This window comes from Simochromis diagramma, unplaced genomic scaffold (genome assembly GCF_900408965.1).
Source record: "Simochromis diagramma unplaced genomic scaffold, fSimDia1.1 OVJJ01000685.1, whole genome shotgun sequence".
Taxonomy (NCBI): Eukaryota; Metazoa; Chordata; class Actinopteri; order Cichliformes; family Cichlidae; genus Simochromis; species Simochromis diagramma.
In genome coordinates, this window is record NW_024387477.1 from 3,408,535 (window position 1) to 3,424,214 (window position 15,680).

The 15,680-nt window shown below is 39.3% G+C and overlaps 3 protein-coding genes and 2 long non-coding RNA genes across 5 annotated transcripts; 2 read left to right on the forward strand and 3 right to left on the reverse strand.

The window, feature by feature from the left end:
* Window positions 1-368: 368 nt before the first annotated feature.
* Window positions 369-3,381, reverse strand: mmgt1 (membrane magnesium transporter 1). Its single transcript, XM_040015307.1, has 4 exons — window positions 3,246-3,381; window positions 2,863-2,915; window positions 2,660-2,763; window positions 369-1,235 (listed from the first exon to the last, which is right to left on the reverse strand). The coding sequence occupies exons 1-4, from the start codon at window positions 3,322-3,324 to the stop codon at window positions 1,079-1,081; spliced, it is 393 nt and encodes a 130-aa protein (XP_039871241.1). The 5' UTR covers window positions 3,325-3,381; the 3' UTR covers window positions 369-1,078.
* A 201-nt stretch (window positions 3,382-3,582) lies between these two features.
* Window positions 3,583-6,578, forward strand: pfdn6 (prefoldin subunit 6). Its single transcript, XM_040015308.1, has 4 exons — window positions 3,583-3,772; window positions 3,976-4,046; window positions 4,170-4,294; window positions 6,306-6,578. Exons 1-4 carry the CDS (start codon window positions 3,709-3,711, stop codon window positions 6,424-6,426), a joined length of 381 nt encoding a protein of 126 aa, XP_039871242.1. The 5' UTR covers window positions 3,583-3,708; the 3' UTR covers window positions 6,427-6,578.
* Window positions 6,579-10,183: 3,605 nt separating this feature from the next.
* Window positions 10,184-11,535, reverse strand: her5 (hairy-related 5). Its single transcript, XM_040016348.1, has 3 exons — window positions 11,361-11,535; window positions 11,172-11,267; window positions 10,184-11,070 (listed from the first exon to the last, which is right to left on the reverse strand). Exons 1-3 carry the CDS (start codon window positions 11,409-11,411, stop codon window positions 10,603-10,605), a joined length of 615 nt encoding a protein of 204 aa, XP_039872282.1. The 5' UTR covers window positions 11,412-11,535; the 3' UTR covers window positions 10,184-10,602.
* A 924-nt stretch (window positions 11,536-12,459) lies between these two features.
* LOC120724260 lies at window positions 12,460-13,705 on the forward strand. Its single transcript, XR_005693874.1, has 2 exons — window positions 12,460-12,695; window positions 12,732-13,705. It is a non-coding gene; the product is annotated as an uncharacterized LOC120724260 (long non-coding RNA).
* Window positions 13,706-13,859: 154 nt separating this feature from the next.
* On the reverse strand, window positions 13,860-14,649 carry LOC120724392. The gene is made up of 2 exons (XR_005693902.1): window positions 14,515-14,649; window positions 13,860-14,478 (listed from the first exon to the last, which is right to left on the reverse strand). It is a non-coding gene; the product is annotated as an uncharacterized LOC120724392 (long non-coding RNA).
* Between the last annotated feature and the right edge of the window lie 1,031 nt (window positions 14,650-15,680).

Genomic DNA, 15,680 nt, shown 5'->3' on the forward strand with positions numbered 1-15,680 from the left:
ACACATTAGTGAAACAAGCATTTAATATGTACTTTTTCTCCATTTCTGTTCTACATGGTTTGTTAGTTTGCTCCAGTTTAACCCAGACTGGAACTTTAGCCTTGACTGCCACCTAGTGTCCATCATAAGCAGCTGCAGGTTTTTTGGATCAGGAGGGCTTTTTTGTGACGCAGCAGTCCTGCACCAAGGTCACAGGTACAGCACAGCTCTGCAGACTGTCACCATAGTAATTTAATTTTTAAAGCCATGCGTACCAACTTCTTCCTGCATAAATAGATTACCTGGAAAATAAATAGTCAACTTAGTTTTGTCTGACAAAAGCAATATTCCAGCCCAAGTACAACAAAAAAGGAGATCTGGACACTTTGTAAAATCAGTATGCCTTTTATTAAATTAAAAACAATCTGTTGAATATTGACGAAATGTAAAATGAAGGGAAATAAAATCCACTCTAATGTACCAGTACTGGCTAGGCTGCCTTATAGTGTTCACAGTCTCATTATAATAGCGCTCTAATATCGCCCATCCCAGTGTTCACCTCATTTCCTGTGACTTAAAAACCATTTTGCTCACATAGAGTGTACAGATCATTTATGCTTCCTGGAAATAATAAAGCAAATATTAGAGTCCGCTGATTAATCTCATTTTAGTTGACAAAGTTTTCAGTTGCTGACGTGTGTTTGAAACGAAACAGCAACCAAAGCAGGCTTTGTTATTCCCTTCATACAAAAGATATACAAAGGAGAGTAATATCCCAGTTCAGTTCAGAAGGGATCAAAGGGGTACATGTCTCAGTATTTTAAGACTCCAAAGCGTTTACATACTGTATATACAAACAAGTCTGCTTGGAAATAATAAAAACAAAAACTGAGGGGTTGGCACAGTCAGTGTTGAATATGGTGGCAACCACGTTATGGACAGAGATGCATGTTCAGACAGCATTATTAATTTATTTACAAAAAAATAAAGAAAAGTTAAATAGGAGAAAGATGAATTCTGACACGTTCTCCCTCCTTCTGTCTAACAAAAACAAATCTTATGTGACAATGACCGTGTTACAGACAGGAAAAGGCCAGTCTCAGTGCAAATGCTCCAGCTTGCGTAACCGTATGGGGTTGGGCAGAGCTTGTTGGTTGCGTACAGAAGAGGGCTCCTCCTCTGGTGTGCGGAATAGCACCCGACCCCTGTGATTGAATAGGTAGAAGGATGGGTGGTTCCTCAGAGTGTCAAAAGTCCTGGGGAAAGAAAGAAAGAAAATAGAAAAACGTCTTAAACACTGGCACCAAGAGGCAGGAAGTTATGGAGATTGATTACATTTGTTAAATTATATAATCCACTCCTGTAGGAGAGAAGGGACAGAAAAGTGTGTTTACATCCCAATGGTCCCTGATACAGAGTTAGAATAAAGAAACAAACCAATGTTAACACCCACTGGAATCATCAGTGTTGCAGTGTGGACAACCCAGTGTCCAGTCATCAGATGAGACATTTTTCAGGTAAAATTGAAAGTTTCAGGGGAGAATTGCATCAACTGTGTAACATTCAAGCTGTGATTTCTCATGTGGGATGCTTTGCTTGCCGATTTGCATCTACAGGGTTCACTTATCAAATCTAGAAGTGGTTACACTCCCGCTGTAAAAACTTTGCCTATATTTTGGGTTTAGCACTCAAACTAACCAGTTAGCAGATCACAACATGAACAAGTCACTTATGTTTGGCTTTCTTACCGCCTTACTTCTTTAAAACATCTCTTTAATTCTTATGTACGACTGCTTAGTTTATACAATGTTGCTGCTGCAGTTGCCTCCAAATCACTTTATTCATTCTTTTATCTGATCTGATAAAACCTCACTGATGGATTAAAGGTGATCAAGCAGGGATGGGAAACATGAGGCCCAGGTACCAGATTCAGCCTGGCAAGGATTCAGACCGGGCCCACTCCATGCCTTTGAAAAATGTAAACAAGGGTATAGAGCCTGGGCTTAACAGTATTTTCATGAATTTGACAGCTTTTTCTATTGATAAACACCTCACCTACCTACAGCCATACATACAATGCCAAAGTAATGAATATATAAACAAATAAATGACAGTGAAACACAGGAACTTTAATATGTACTACAGAAATGTGTGTTTTGTTTGTAATGTTACACAGTTCTTACAGTTTAAGCACAAAGACTCATATTAATCACTGCTAAAAATTACTGAATTAATAATTTTAGTCATTTGCAACAGTATGATACTAGACAGGCACACAACTCCTCCCTTCACTAACAGCTGAAGTAGTCAATGTTCATAACACTGAACAACAGACTGAAGCTCCAGCCAAAACACCATCTTGTCACCTGCAGCTGTAGTTATAATAATGTCACACTGTGACCCAAAGTTCTTCTGTCAACCCAGCAACCTTTCATTTACTTTCACGTATAGGCCCCATTCTTTGGCTTTGCTTTGAATACGTTTTCAGTCTTAGGAGGCTTTCAACACACTAGCTGTGTGATGTAAAGCTGCATCTGTGGGATTCGAGGTGAACAGCTTCACAGTAATATTACTATAAATGTCGCTGAGGTGGTGAGCCATGAGCTTCCCCTGTGACAGAGGACAAAAAACAACTGCACTGCCGAGGGAGTGTTGGTGTGCCAAGGTGAAGTCAGCTTACTTGTTTTTCAGCTCTGAGGAAGCATCCATATCTTTGAACTCTCCAGCGATGTGGACAATACCGTAACAGGTCATGATAAATGACAACAAAGTCTGCAGTACAATCTGGAAACACAAAGAAGGAAAACGCTTGGTAAAACAAAAAGAAAAAAAAAGTATTTGAAATCAGGAAGAAGGCTGAAAGTAAGGATAAAAGTTACTCACATCAATTGGTAGCGTCTCGTGCTCCTTCTCTGTAAGTCGCATGTATGATCGATCTGATGGGAGAAACATGTTTGAGCTAATGCAGTTAAAATGAACACCTCACACAAACAGTGCTGATTAGCCAACTCTAAAAAGGGCTCCAAAAGAAATGCCATTACTCTAAATGGCTGTCTACCACTAGCACTGACTCTGCACTGCAAGGAAAAGATTTCAATCGCAACCACTGCGCCCCATTCAAAGCGGAGCAGAGCCCACCTAGCATGATGTTAGTTAGCCAAAAGGCCCGAGCTGCTGTTTTGTCGAGCTACCCGGTGATACCGGAGACAGTGTGCGTTAAATATAGCTACAGAGACGTGTCTTTGGCTCTGTGTAATGAAACTCACGTTGTGCCGCTGAGAAAGCCGCATGAGCTAAGGAGAAAAGTCCGATGCCGACAACACCTTTCCAAAACGACGAAGCCATCTTGAACCGAAGCGAAGAGGAACTGCGCGTACGGTGTCGTAAAACGGTGTCGTAAACAGCCGCACACATGGCGGTGTAAAAAAAAACACCCTATTAATAAGTGGGAAATTAGTTATTAAGGGAAACACATATTAATAAGTTATATATAAATATACATGAATATACACAGACTGAATGGTTTAATTTGACTACTTTATTGGTCGCGAATACACGGCCCTTCCCCATTTGTGCTCTTACTTTGAAGGGATGAGCTAATATCCGCTCTAGCCTCTGCCCTTTCCGGTTAGCTCGCGTAGAGCTTTCATATGCCATATCATCTATAAATTATTATATCTCTTTGAAACATTTACTCACTCGACAGTACTATTTAAAACAAACACAAACATGGCAGAAGCCATTCAAAAGAAGCTGAAGGTGGAAGTGGAGAAATACGCGCAGATGCAGAAAGGTGGGTGCTAGCTAGCCCTGCGTGGTTTCTCCTAGTGTGACATGATGCATTGAGCTAACTGACCATATTAGGAAAGGTAGATATACATTAAAGTGTGTCGTTATAACTGCCGCATTCATTTGAATTATAGTCGCAACAATACTTTCGCTGTAATTAAAATGTAACCAGTTCCTCCCCTGATTAGCTAACTGTGTATTGTTCAGAGGTTAGCAAGAGCATGTCAGCCAGACAGAAGCTCGAGACGCAGCTGACAGAGAACAACATTGTTAAAGAGGTAACTATGATCGCTTATTTGCTATTTTATTCACTGATAGCACCATTGGCATACCATTTGTTTCTATGTTGCGGTATGTGTTGTGTTCTGTAGTAAACACGAGATCTCATTTTGTCTTTCCAGGAGCTTGATCTGCTGGACTGCTCAAACACCGTTTATAAGCTCATTGGTCCTGTATTAGTGAAGCAGGACCTAGATGAGGCCAAAGCCACAGTAGCCAAAAGGCTGGAGTACATCAACGGAGAAATGTAAGCCATTTCACCCACACCAATGTGTGAAGACACCTTCACAGTGCTATGGGAATACATGAGGTTTTGGTCACTGGGGATCAATTATGATTCAAAACACCCTCTGTGACTTGACTAAGTGTAGGTATTGTGATGATGGGGGAGAGGTGGCGCGGGCGTACACACCGTCTATATTGGGGGTGGGCAATGATTTTTGAGAACATGAAAAGCTGGGACGGTTTTGGATGGCTGCCCCAACAAGCTTATAAAGACGTTAAAATTAATATTGAATTCATATTTAGCACATCTGAGTTCAGCTTATTGGTGCAATCCTCCACAACAGTTCCGGGTTCTTGGGAAAATTAATTGGCCTCCTCTGGTCTATAACTGAGACTCATCAGTATTGCAGAATTTGTGACATTCAGAGAGTTCAATTTAAACAAAAAAACTACCGTCAAGTCCAAGAGCTCAGATTCACTGGTGATTGCACACAAGTAAAAAGACAAGCAGCGCCATCACCAACTGCAGCAGTAATTCAAGGTGTTATTGGTGTTATTGTAAAGGCTGCTTTGCAGTCAGTCTTGGACACGTGCATGACTTCCTGAAATCAGCTGTCATGTTGTTTAGTCATATTAAGCTCAAGGAATAACTGATAAGAGTCCAAGTTCTTTTCTTTTCCGATAAGATAAGATAACCTTTATCAGTCCCACACGTGGGAAATTAGTTTTGTTCAGGATGTGGTGGGAGTCAGCAAATCTGTTTAGGATTACTATTGCCTCGCTGTAGAGTAAATACAGTGGACTCAGAGGTTCCTTTTGTGCCAATATTCTGGTCCCACTGTGGCCTGAATCTGCAACAGAAGACTCTTATGAAGCATTTTAACTTCAACTCCAGGCTATACTTACAGAGCTAATTAAACCAGCTCTGGGAAAACATTTGTCTGTTTCAGTTCAACTTCCAACATTAATTCTTTCCTCTTTTTGCTCTTCTTGTCCTTGTCGACATACATGGGACAGTGTTTGAAAAAGTATTTTATTACTTCATGTTTTGTTTTTGGGTTTTTTTTCCATTGTTTGCAATCTGTCCAGGAGAATAGATCCATCTTGCTGTGCCCTTGCTCTTGTTGTGTTGCCCCAGGTCTTCCCGCCTCATGTTTCCCCACCAAGCCAGTTTTGTAGCTGTCCTCAATATCACCCAGCTGCCTCTAAAGAAAGTCTCATGTTATGGTCAAATTGATTCCATTTCCCCTGTTGTGGACTGAAGTCCTTTTCCAGTCTGCACCTTAAGACAGTGAAACCAGAGTCTTTTCACTGGACTCACTGGAGAGGCAGCTGATTATTGCTCCAATATGTATTGTTCCAAAGTGTGTGTCTATAGCGACCACCCTTTTTATAGCCACATGTCTAATACTGTGGTAAACACTACAGTTCACATGTGAACGTAGTTTTGGGACAACTGGAACCTCATAAAATCAGAAACAATGCCTGCCCATTAAAAATGAACTGTGCAGGCAGCTTACAGATGGCTCCATTGTAGATATGAGAACAGACTTTAGCTGTGTCACTGTGCTCCTTCATAGGTAGAGGGCAGTCATGAGCTTGATCTGTGTCAGTCTTTTCTCCTTGCTGAGATTACATAATAGCAGGAGAAGATTTAAAAAAGACCAGAGTCCTTTAGGCAAAAGTACTTAACTAACTTCTTGATTCAGCTTTGTTGCCACTTTGTACTTTTTAAACGGGTTAAATTTTTTTGTACAATTATAGATAAAAATAGAATAGAATTCAACTTTGTCATTGCACATGTCACAAGTACAAGGCAACGAAATGCAAAATGCAAAAATGTGGGTGTGGGCTTGTAATACTTAATTTAAGGTAGCGTTCTTTTTGTGTTTGAATGGTTTGAGATATTAAATGTTAAAGTATTATAACCCTGAATAATTACAGATGTTCAGTGTACAAGAATGGGATTTAAATATTCCTCATTTGTGTGTGTGTTTAAAACTCAGTGGTTTCCTTTTTTTGTCCTTTTGCAGTCAGAGGTATGAGACGCTACTGAAAGACATGGAAAAGAAATCCGAACAGCATCGAGAAGTGTTGTCAAGTTTACAACAGGAGTTTCAGAAAGCCCAGGGCCTCGCTATGGGCAAAGTCTGATGGAGTGATGTAGCTGCACGCACGCTTACACAAAGTAGTTAATATTATGTAAACCTGCGACACTCTGCTTGTTTCTTGGCATTTCTTTGCAGTGTTATTACTGTGACTTTTCTCTTGATACGAATAAACATTTTTTTTGTCATGAACCATCACCTTTGCATTAGTTTTCATTTTAGGGGGCATTTTACCTTTAGGACATGTGCTGCATCCTGACAAATTACACACCAGGCCTGTGCAGCACTCTATGTGTTTGTTTCTGTGAACATTTGCCTTAATTACTGGGGCATGCTGGTTGCCACCAGAGCAGATGTTGTCCAGTCACTGACCTCTTCCACAGCTCACAGCAGAGAAAAAAGCACAGCGGTGCTGCTTTGTTCAACTCAATGAATGTGCGTTCTTCTCCATTTACCACCAGCGGAGGGGTTCACTAATAGTCAAGAAGTGAAGCCTGTCTGAGAGTTTAAAGGAAAAACATATACTCTAAATTAATATAGATATGCGACTAAACTTTTGTCCGGAACAGCCAGCGGATTTTGAGCTTTTAAAAACTGTTCATACAGAAGAAATACCAATTATGTTATAAAAGTCGCACGTAAATCGGTTTCTTTGCTGAATTTCGCCGCTAACCTGTGTAATTGTAACCCTGCTTTGCAGCGTAGGTTACATGTGTAAAAGTCGAAGCCGAGCGCATTTACGGGATCAAACTCCTGCATCACCGGTTTGCGTTAAAATGTTTCACATCTGCTGTGAGTATCCTTAATTTGGCTAACGCTAACCTCACGAGGACGTGCGGTAATTGGCACTACGACACGAAGGTGTCCTCGTGCACGAGTCGGTTACCTCCAGCGCGCGTGCTCCAGCAGACCCATTAACACCTCGAGGTGCAATATGCTTTAAACACAGCCAGAGCCGAGCCACTGACAGACCGAAACCAGCTGAACGTTCGGGTATTTAGTCGGTCTACACGAGAGAGATACTTTGCTTTGTTTTGTTTTTTATTGATTTCAGACAATAAAAACTGTCTGTTTACCTGCTATTAAATCATTGTGCTGTATTTTGTGGCTCTGACTTGTGTCTCCTGCGAGCGTCAAATGGTTTGTTGTGGAGGGCAAACGGCGTGTTTATTGTGTTCTCCCTAATGTGGTAAAACCATCACGGGCGGGAGCAGCTGCTGATCTGCAGGTTTAGTCAAACACTTTCCGATGCTACAGTTTGGGATATTTGTTTTGGGACAAAATTCAATTTCATGTCCTCTCTGGCATCATTCTGAGCAAATCTATCTGATTTATAGGTTGTATTCTTATCCACTTCACAGCGCCTTTTAAAAAAAAACAAGTTTCCTGTTGACCTGTTTGATCTTCATTTAGACAGATGCCCCTCTAATGAAACCTAATCTGATTTCAACTTTAATTGATTTACTTAGTCTTGTGTGGGCTTTTCTTCGTGCGGTTAAAGCTTAGAGGCGCACAAAGGAGCATCCTGTCCAGAGATCAGCGCAGCGGGACTAACACCTCCTTTGATAGATGTTTTCAAACGCACTTTGAAGGAATTCCTGTAGGATTTTTGATAAGGAGACTTAAAGAGACACACGATATTTCAAGTCGCTATAAACATGAAGCTGTGGATGAGTTTGTGAGTTTTGACGCACAAACACAGAAAAACATATATTCTTTAAAATGTCTTCTTTTATTTGTGTCCTCTGTCTTTTTTTTTTTTAAATGTCAGTAAACCTAAGGCATTTCAGCGATGTGAAGGGAAAACGAGAGCAGTTACATTTTCAAATAAAAGGGGATGATTGCAGGACATTCACCGCTACTTTATCCAGGACGGGTAAGCGTTGGGCTGTGACCTATCACATCCAGCGTGCATTGAAATGCTGATGCAGTTCCCAGTTTTGAGTGGATCTTTTTTTCAAATGCAGATAAGCACACAATCGAGGCTGTTATCGCACTGATCACACCTGGCGGTAGCCTATTCAGACAGTTTCATCAAATCTGTCACCAAAACCCAGAACGTGGATTTCAAAGTTTCTCAAGGCTAAATAAATATCAGCCCCCCTCCCCTCACCACCAGAGACAGTTTCCGTGATGCTGTCCTTTCAGTGGCTTTGATGACACAAACAACAGCAAAACACTTGCTGGCTGAATATCCCCAAAATCTAAATGATGGAGATGCATCAAGACACTGGCTGAATATATCCAACATGCTCCTTTTACAGAACCTTGTTAGTATATGTTCTAAGTATAGGTCAGACCACATCAAATATACCTCAACAAAACTGGCAAACCTACATTACTCAACCAGACCTTTTCACCATCTGGACCTAAGTTAATATATTTTTATATATTTGTATTTATATAATGTATTTACTTTAATTAGTTTACTTATTCTATGTGTTTAATTATCAGAATAAGATTTAAGAAGTTTGGAATAGTTTCAGTTTATTCTTAAATCACAAATCAACTCAAATACAAGGTCCAACATAATATTAAATAAAGCTTATAAATGGGGACTCAAACTTTAGATAACATGGACCAAATACATATATAATTTTCAGCATACATTATCATCCTACCCTAAATCAATGCAAATATCCTAAAATAACCCAAGGATCCTCACATATAAATAACACTAATCCAATAGTTTTAAAAGGTCTTTATCATACAGGGTTTTAGTAGCAACTGCTTTGAAGCTCATTCTAAAATTGTGGATCTCTACGGTTTACACTAAAACTTGTACAATTAACTTTGCATTTCTTTCCCCTCAGAAGCATTTTTTTGCATCGTATCTGTGAGAGGAATAATCTATAAGTCTTACATTATTTTACATTACACAAGCATTCAGAAAAATGTTGCATTCAGTTAACTAAAGATTTGTAACTATGAAAAGAGGATCCGCCGGAGCATCCAGTTATATAACTTTGGTTTGTAAAGTCTGTAATCTGTATGTAGGGTAAGTAATGCACCATAAAACAATACAGCAATTTCAGTGAGGCTCTGAGTCAATTTAAACCCGGTAAAAGGTCTCACTTTAACAAATAAATCAACATATTTAGATAATTTCTTAATAAGGTTTTTAGTTAGAAATGATTCAATGCAAAAATGTAAATCTAATTTTTGTTATTTTTTTCTGGCTTCTGTTTGAGCAAAAGACGATAAAATTGGTTGAAAAGGAAACGCATTAGATTTGAACCAGACATTCACCTTTATCGATCTCTCATTTATAATATGTTGGACATTTAAATAGTAGCAAACATTACTTCATACAAAATACCAGAGAAATTAACAAAAAAAGCTGTCGGCATATCAAAGAATAAGAAAAGACCCTAATGTTGACCCCCCCCTCCCACAGGTGTTATATATATATATATATATACATATATATACACACACACACACACATATATATATATATATATATATATATAAGATTTCATTTCACACCTGGTTTTGCTTTTTAGTTTCCAATAGCCTTTTCTTTGACGTGGGAGGATTTTGTGTATTGGATGGTGCCGCACCCTGAAGGAGTCTAGACTCTGGACAGTGTGTGAATGGGCGCCATTGTTTGCTCCTCTACCCCCGAAAAAAAACTGCTCTGATGATTCGCCTGCCTATCAGCATCACAAAGGATGTCATAACTGTCGATCGTTGTGGTTAACTATCCTGTGCCCGTTTCATCTACAAGTGCAGCAGCTTTAAAAGGTTCACACGATACAACAGGCCACTCTGGGAGGTTTGAGCAAACTGTGTCTTTATTGAAGACTCAGCAAACACATTCATGAATTATTTCTCACACACAGTGGCTCAAATATATACACACGTTCGAGCCAAAAAAAGAGGGAAAAACAAAAACAAAACCCTCAGCAACAGTAAAGCAGGGAAAGCAATTTTTCGCCCGTCCTGTCAGCACAAATATATGTTTTACGTACTGATGCGTAAATGTGAAAAAAAAAACAAAAAAAAAACCTTATGAGCACATATAGGTGAGGCTCAACGTTTTAAAAAGAGAAATCACTGATTACACTCGTACATGTGCGAGGTAATAGAAAGTGACTTGAGTGAGCTAAATACAGGCTGCGCAGTAGCCTAAAAAATACACATTTATACATTTTGCTCGCATAGTTACAGTAGGTACAGTAGTTACATGGACACATAAGCCTCGGTCTTGATGCTGGAATCACTGAGGCCAGGGCCTCCACAGGGGATCAGGGATGTGCTCCACACCTGCGGGGGACAGATTGCTGGTGTCAGCGTGGAAGCCAGCCGTCTGCGTCAGGTAGTGGTGAGAGAGCTGGGGGTGATGGAAGGGCAGAGGGTGAGGAGGCAGAGCAGCAGGAGGATGGTGAATGTGGCCGGGAGTGGTGGGGTGCATGGGGATCTCTGGAAGCGTAAAGGAAGCCCGAACAGCCGCTCCGCTGGGCTCCCCTGCCTCCTGGCTCTTGCTGGCTATGAACTGGTTGACCCTGAGCAGGCAGGTCCTCATGCCGTCATGGTAGCTGGACTGGCAGGCACAGGCCGGTCTCTGCTCCACGGACAGGGCCCTCTTTGAAGCCTGGTGATCCTTCTGTACATCCTCCTCTGCCTTCAGGAAATCGACCACACTCTCTAGAATCTCTGCCTTCTCCACTTTCGGATTCTTTAGTTTCTGCATTAAAATCAAATCACTCACAAACAGCATATAAAATAAACAACAACAACAAAAACATTATGAACAATCGAAATTAAAACCACGACGCAGAGACGTACCTCATTGTGGGTGCTCTCCAGCATCAGAACTCGCAGAGTCTCCAGACTGTGGTTGATGCGCTCCCGCCTGCGCTTCTCCATCTGAGGTTTAGAAATCTTTGTGGGCGAAAAAGTAAAACACTTTAGACTGCAAACAGGAAGATCGCGCTTTTTGCACAAAGTGTTGCTGTCTGCGGAGATGTAACTCACCCTTCTGGCGGCCCTCTGTCCTCGAGCTCCAGGTGAAGATATAGCCTTCATGCTTGCCTCGTGCCTCTCCTCGTTGCTGCAGATCCAAACCGAACGAATGACACAAGTTTGCGCCCTTGTTGCAATTTGTTGATCCCCGTGCACACGGTCACGCCCCCTCTTGACACCCGAGAGAATCTGAGTCACGTGGTTCGATACAGCCGTTGCTTCCATTGAATTTTAAATGATTTTGTTTAGGCACTTTTATTAAAAATGTTTATTGATTTAATGGAACTTTTTGAACGAGTGAAACAGCTACACACGAGGCCTGCCTTTTTTACGTATTTAACTCGGACAGTTTCTTTTAGATCGGCTCCCCAAAAGCATGAACTCTGTCTACTCCTTTTTCTTTTCGGTTAATGCTTGTGTCTGCTTGATGCTTGAAAATAAAGATCAGCGGTATTTGCGCAAACACTGCCTCATTCATATTTCTATTTTGAATTATTTTTGTGCGTTTCTTCATCAATTCATCAGCCTCATGTTGCCTTTTTGCTTGTGCACCCCGACACAGAATACCTTAAAAACCTAACACTCAAAGAGACTCGTTTAATAAAACAAACAAAAAAGCAAACGCGATGCCATTAACAGTTGTCTAATTGTTCTTTTGGAAAGTAAAATGGTGATCCAATGAATACGTTGAACAGGCACTCGATTTATAGGATTATTGTTTTTAACGCACGATTTGCATAAATACACTCAGTCGTCTCTCTTGGCCTCCTCTCCACATGCTGATGACGATTTAAACAAAAATGTAAAGTTGGATTCATCACCCCAGATTCAGACTTTGATTTTTCGGCACAGATTTTTCGTGTGTAGTGTGGTAGACCTCAGCCTTCCACCCCTTAATTCCTTCCTTTACAGTTTTTTTATTGGTTTGGCGCAGTTTCCACAAGCAATTGGTACATTTTCAAAACTCTTAGTACTTATATCACAACAGATCATCAAAAGTGCACCTTTTTCAAACATTTCAGCATATTTTCAATTGTGTTAGTACAATACACATATACAAAATATCATTTTCACTACACAAAATAAGTGTTTCATCTAAATAAATGTTTCGTTCACAGTTACTGCCTTTCATAATGTTATCACTATAACATTTTTGATTTGCATCCCTTATTATTCAGTTTAATACATTTTTCTGTCATTTAATTCAACCGATCTTAATGTTTAATCAATGAATCATTCATTATGTCCATGGATTTTCAACTTGACTGATTGTTGTCTGGTCATTTGTAAGTTCCTTTTGAGAGGAACAATGTCCAGGTGAAACAACTGCGTTCAGAATATATTCAGGTACAACACTAAACTGGCATGCAATTACTGTAACAGAGGGTGATGGAGCTGGACGCTGCTGTGAATCATCACAAGTATATTTTTGTTGATGAGGCCGGTTTCAATCTGGCAAAAACTAGACACAGAGGACGTAACCTTATTGGGCTACCATCCACGTCCCTGGACAACGTGGGGGGAACATCTCAATGTGTGCAGCTATATCTGAAGATGGTGTGGTAGGCTGTAGACCAGTTCTAGGGTCATACAACACTGAACACCTGATAGTTTTTTTTAAATGAACTGGAGCAGGCCTGTCAGGGAGAAGACATCGTCTATGTTGTTGTGTGGGACAATGTCAGCTTCCACCATGCACAGCTGGTTCAGGAATGGTTTCAAACACACCATATTCCCCTTTCCTCAACCCAATTAAGAAATTCATCTCTACATGGAGGTGGAAGGTGTATGATCGCCATCCCCATGAGCATGTCTCCCTTCTTCAAGCCATGTGTGAAGCTTGTGGTGATATAACTGCTGAGCAATGTCAAGCCTGGATTCATCATGCCAGGAGATTTTTCCCACGGTGCCTGAACAACGAAGACATCCACTGTGATGTTGATGAAAACTTATGGCCCAATGTTACAGTTTTTTTTAATTGGTTTGGTAATATTTTCATAACTAAAGTGTGCATTTTTAAATCTCTCAGTACAAAACTCACATTTGATCACATTTGTAACACCACTAGTCATTCTTTAAAATCTGATGTCATGATTTCATTGTATTTGCACATATTTTCATTCCACTTAATCATTGTTGCAGAACATATGATTATTGTGATATATTTTGAGAACATTTGCTTTAATCACCCAAACAAAACAGTAAGATCTTTTTTCAACTTAGTACTTTTACCAATCATTTCATTCAGGAGCAAATAATACAAGGTAAGCGTTTCAAATTGTCCTTGGTGATGAATGAGTGTAACTGAACTGTAAAACTTTACACAGCAAATATTACACTTATGTTCAGACATAAAATATATCTATCTATCTATCTATCTATCTATCTATCTATCTATCTATCTATCTATCTATCTATCTATATATAGATATATATATCTATATATCTATATATAGATATATATATATATACACACACACACGAAAAAGTCATTTACCTAAGCAAAATATATTTTTATCACTTTTATACAATTAATCAAGCCGGTCATTAACATTGGGCCATAAGTTTTCATCAACATCACAGTGGATGTCTTCGTTGTTCAGGCACCGTGGGAAAAATCTCCTGGCATGATGAATCCAGGCTTGACATTGCTCAGCAGTTATATCACCACAAGCTTCACACATGGCTTGAAGAAGGGAGACATGCTCATGGGGATGGCGATCATACACCTTCCACCTCCATGTAGAGATGAATTTCTCAATTGGGTTGAGGAAAGGGGAATATGGTGTGTTTGAAACCATTCCTGAACCAGCTGTGCATGGTGGAAGCTGACATTGTCCCACACAACAACATAGACGATGTCTTCTCCCTGACAGGCCTGCTCCAGTTCATTTAAAAAAAACTATCAGGTGTTCAGTGTTGTATGACCCTAGAACTGGTCTACAGCCTACCACACCATCTTCAGATATAGCTGCACACATTGAGATGTTCCCCCCACATTGTCCAGGGACGTGGATGGTAGCCCAATAAGGTTACGTCCTCTGTGTCTAGTTTTTGCCAGATTGAAACCGGCCTCATCAACAAAAATATACTTGTGATGATTCACAGCAGCGTCCAGCTCCATCACCCTCTGTTACAGTAATTGCATGCCAGTTTGGTGTTGTACCTGAATATATTCTGAACGCAGTTGTTTCACCTGGACATTGTTCCTCTCAAAAGGAACTTACAAATGACCAGACAACAATCAGTCAAGTTGAAAATCCATGGACATAATGAATGATTCATTGATTAAACATTAAGATCGGTTGTATTAAATAACAGAAAAATGTATTAAACTGAATAATAAGGGATGCAAATCAAAAATGTTATAGTGATAACATTATGAAAGGCAGTAACTGTGAACGAAACATTTATTTAGATGAAACACTTATTTTGTGTAGTGAAAATGATATTTTGTATATGTGTATTGTACTAACACAATTGAAAATATGCTGAAATGTTTGAAAAAGGTGCACTTTTGATGATCTGTTGTGACATAAGTACTAAGAGTTTTAAAAATGTACCAATTGCTTGTGAAAACTGTGCCAAACCAATTAAAAAAAACTGTAATGACCGGCTTGATTAATTGTATAAAAGTGATAAAAATAAAAATATATTTTGCTTAGGTAAATTACTTGTTTTTTTTCTCCCTTTTTCATGTATATATATATATATATATATATATATATATATATATATATATTATATATATATATATATATATATATATATATATATATTTCATTATATGTCTGAACATAAGTGTAATATTGCTGTGTAAAGTTTTACAGTTCAGTTACACTCATTCATCACCAAGGACAATTTGAAACGCTTACCTGTAGTATTTGCTCCTGAATGAATGATTGTAAAAGTACTAAGTTGAAAAAAGATCTTACTGTTTTGTTTGGGTGATTAAAGCAAATGTTCTCAAAATATATCACAATAATCATATGTTCTGCAACAATGATTAAGTGGAATGAAAATATGTGCAAATACAATGAAATCATGACATCAGATTTTAAAGAATGACTAGTGGTGTTACAAATGTGATCAAATGTGAGTTTTGTACTGAGAGATTTAAAAATGCACACTTTAGTTATGAAAATATTACCAAACCAATTAAAAAAAAACTGTAAGAATGGCTGAAGGAATAGTGGCATCTCTCAGGTCTTGTGTCAGGATTTTGTTCCCTTGTTTCTTAAGGACGTGCTTTTCATTACTGATATTTTCATTAGCTGGTGATATGTTTTTAGGCCTGCATGTTCTTCTTTTGTCCTCCACCTGTGGATTGTC

Bases quoted from the DNA above. Each gene is read 5' to 3' on its own strand.
- mmgt1 (XM_040015307.1), bottom strand. From the start codon at position 3,324: ATGGCTTCGTCGTTTTGGAAAGGTGTTGTCGGCATCGGACTTTTCTCC. The intron at 2,916-3,245 runs GTGAGTTTCATT...TTCTCCCATCAG, and splicing joins GGCTTTCTCAGCGGCACAAC to ATCGATCATACATGCGACTT. The intron at 2,764-2,862 runs GTGAGTAACTTT...TTGTGTTTCCAG, and splicing joins ACGAGACGCTACCAATTGAT to ATTGTACTGCAGACTTTGTT.
- pfdn6 (XM_040015308.1), top strand. From the start codon at position 3,709: ATGGCAGAAGCCATTCAAAAGAAGCTGAAGGTGGAAGTGGAGAAATAC. The intron at 3,773-3,975 runs GTGGGTGCTAGC...TGTATTGTTCAG, and splicing joins ATACGCGCAGATGCAGAAAG to AGGTTAGCAAGAGCATGTCA. The intron at 4,295-6,305 runs GTAAGCCATTTC...GTCCTTTTGCAG, and splicing joins GAGTACATCAACGGAGAAAT to TCAGAGGTATGAGACGCTAC.
- her5 (XM_040016348.1), bottom strand. From the start codon at position 11,411: ATGAAGGCTATATCTTCACCTGGAGCTCGAGGACAGAGGGCCGCCAGA. The intron at 11,268-11,360 runs GTGAGTTACATC...TCGCCCACAAAG, and splicing joins GACAGAGGGCCGCCAGAAGG to ATTTCTAAACCTCAGATGGA. The intron at 11,071-11,171 runs GTACGTCTCTGC...ATTTTAATGCAG, and splicing joins TGGAGAGCACCCACAATGAG to AAACTAAAGAATCCGAAAGT.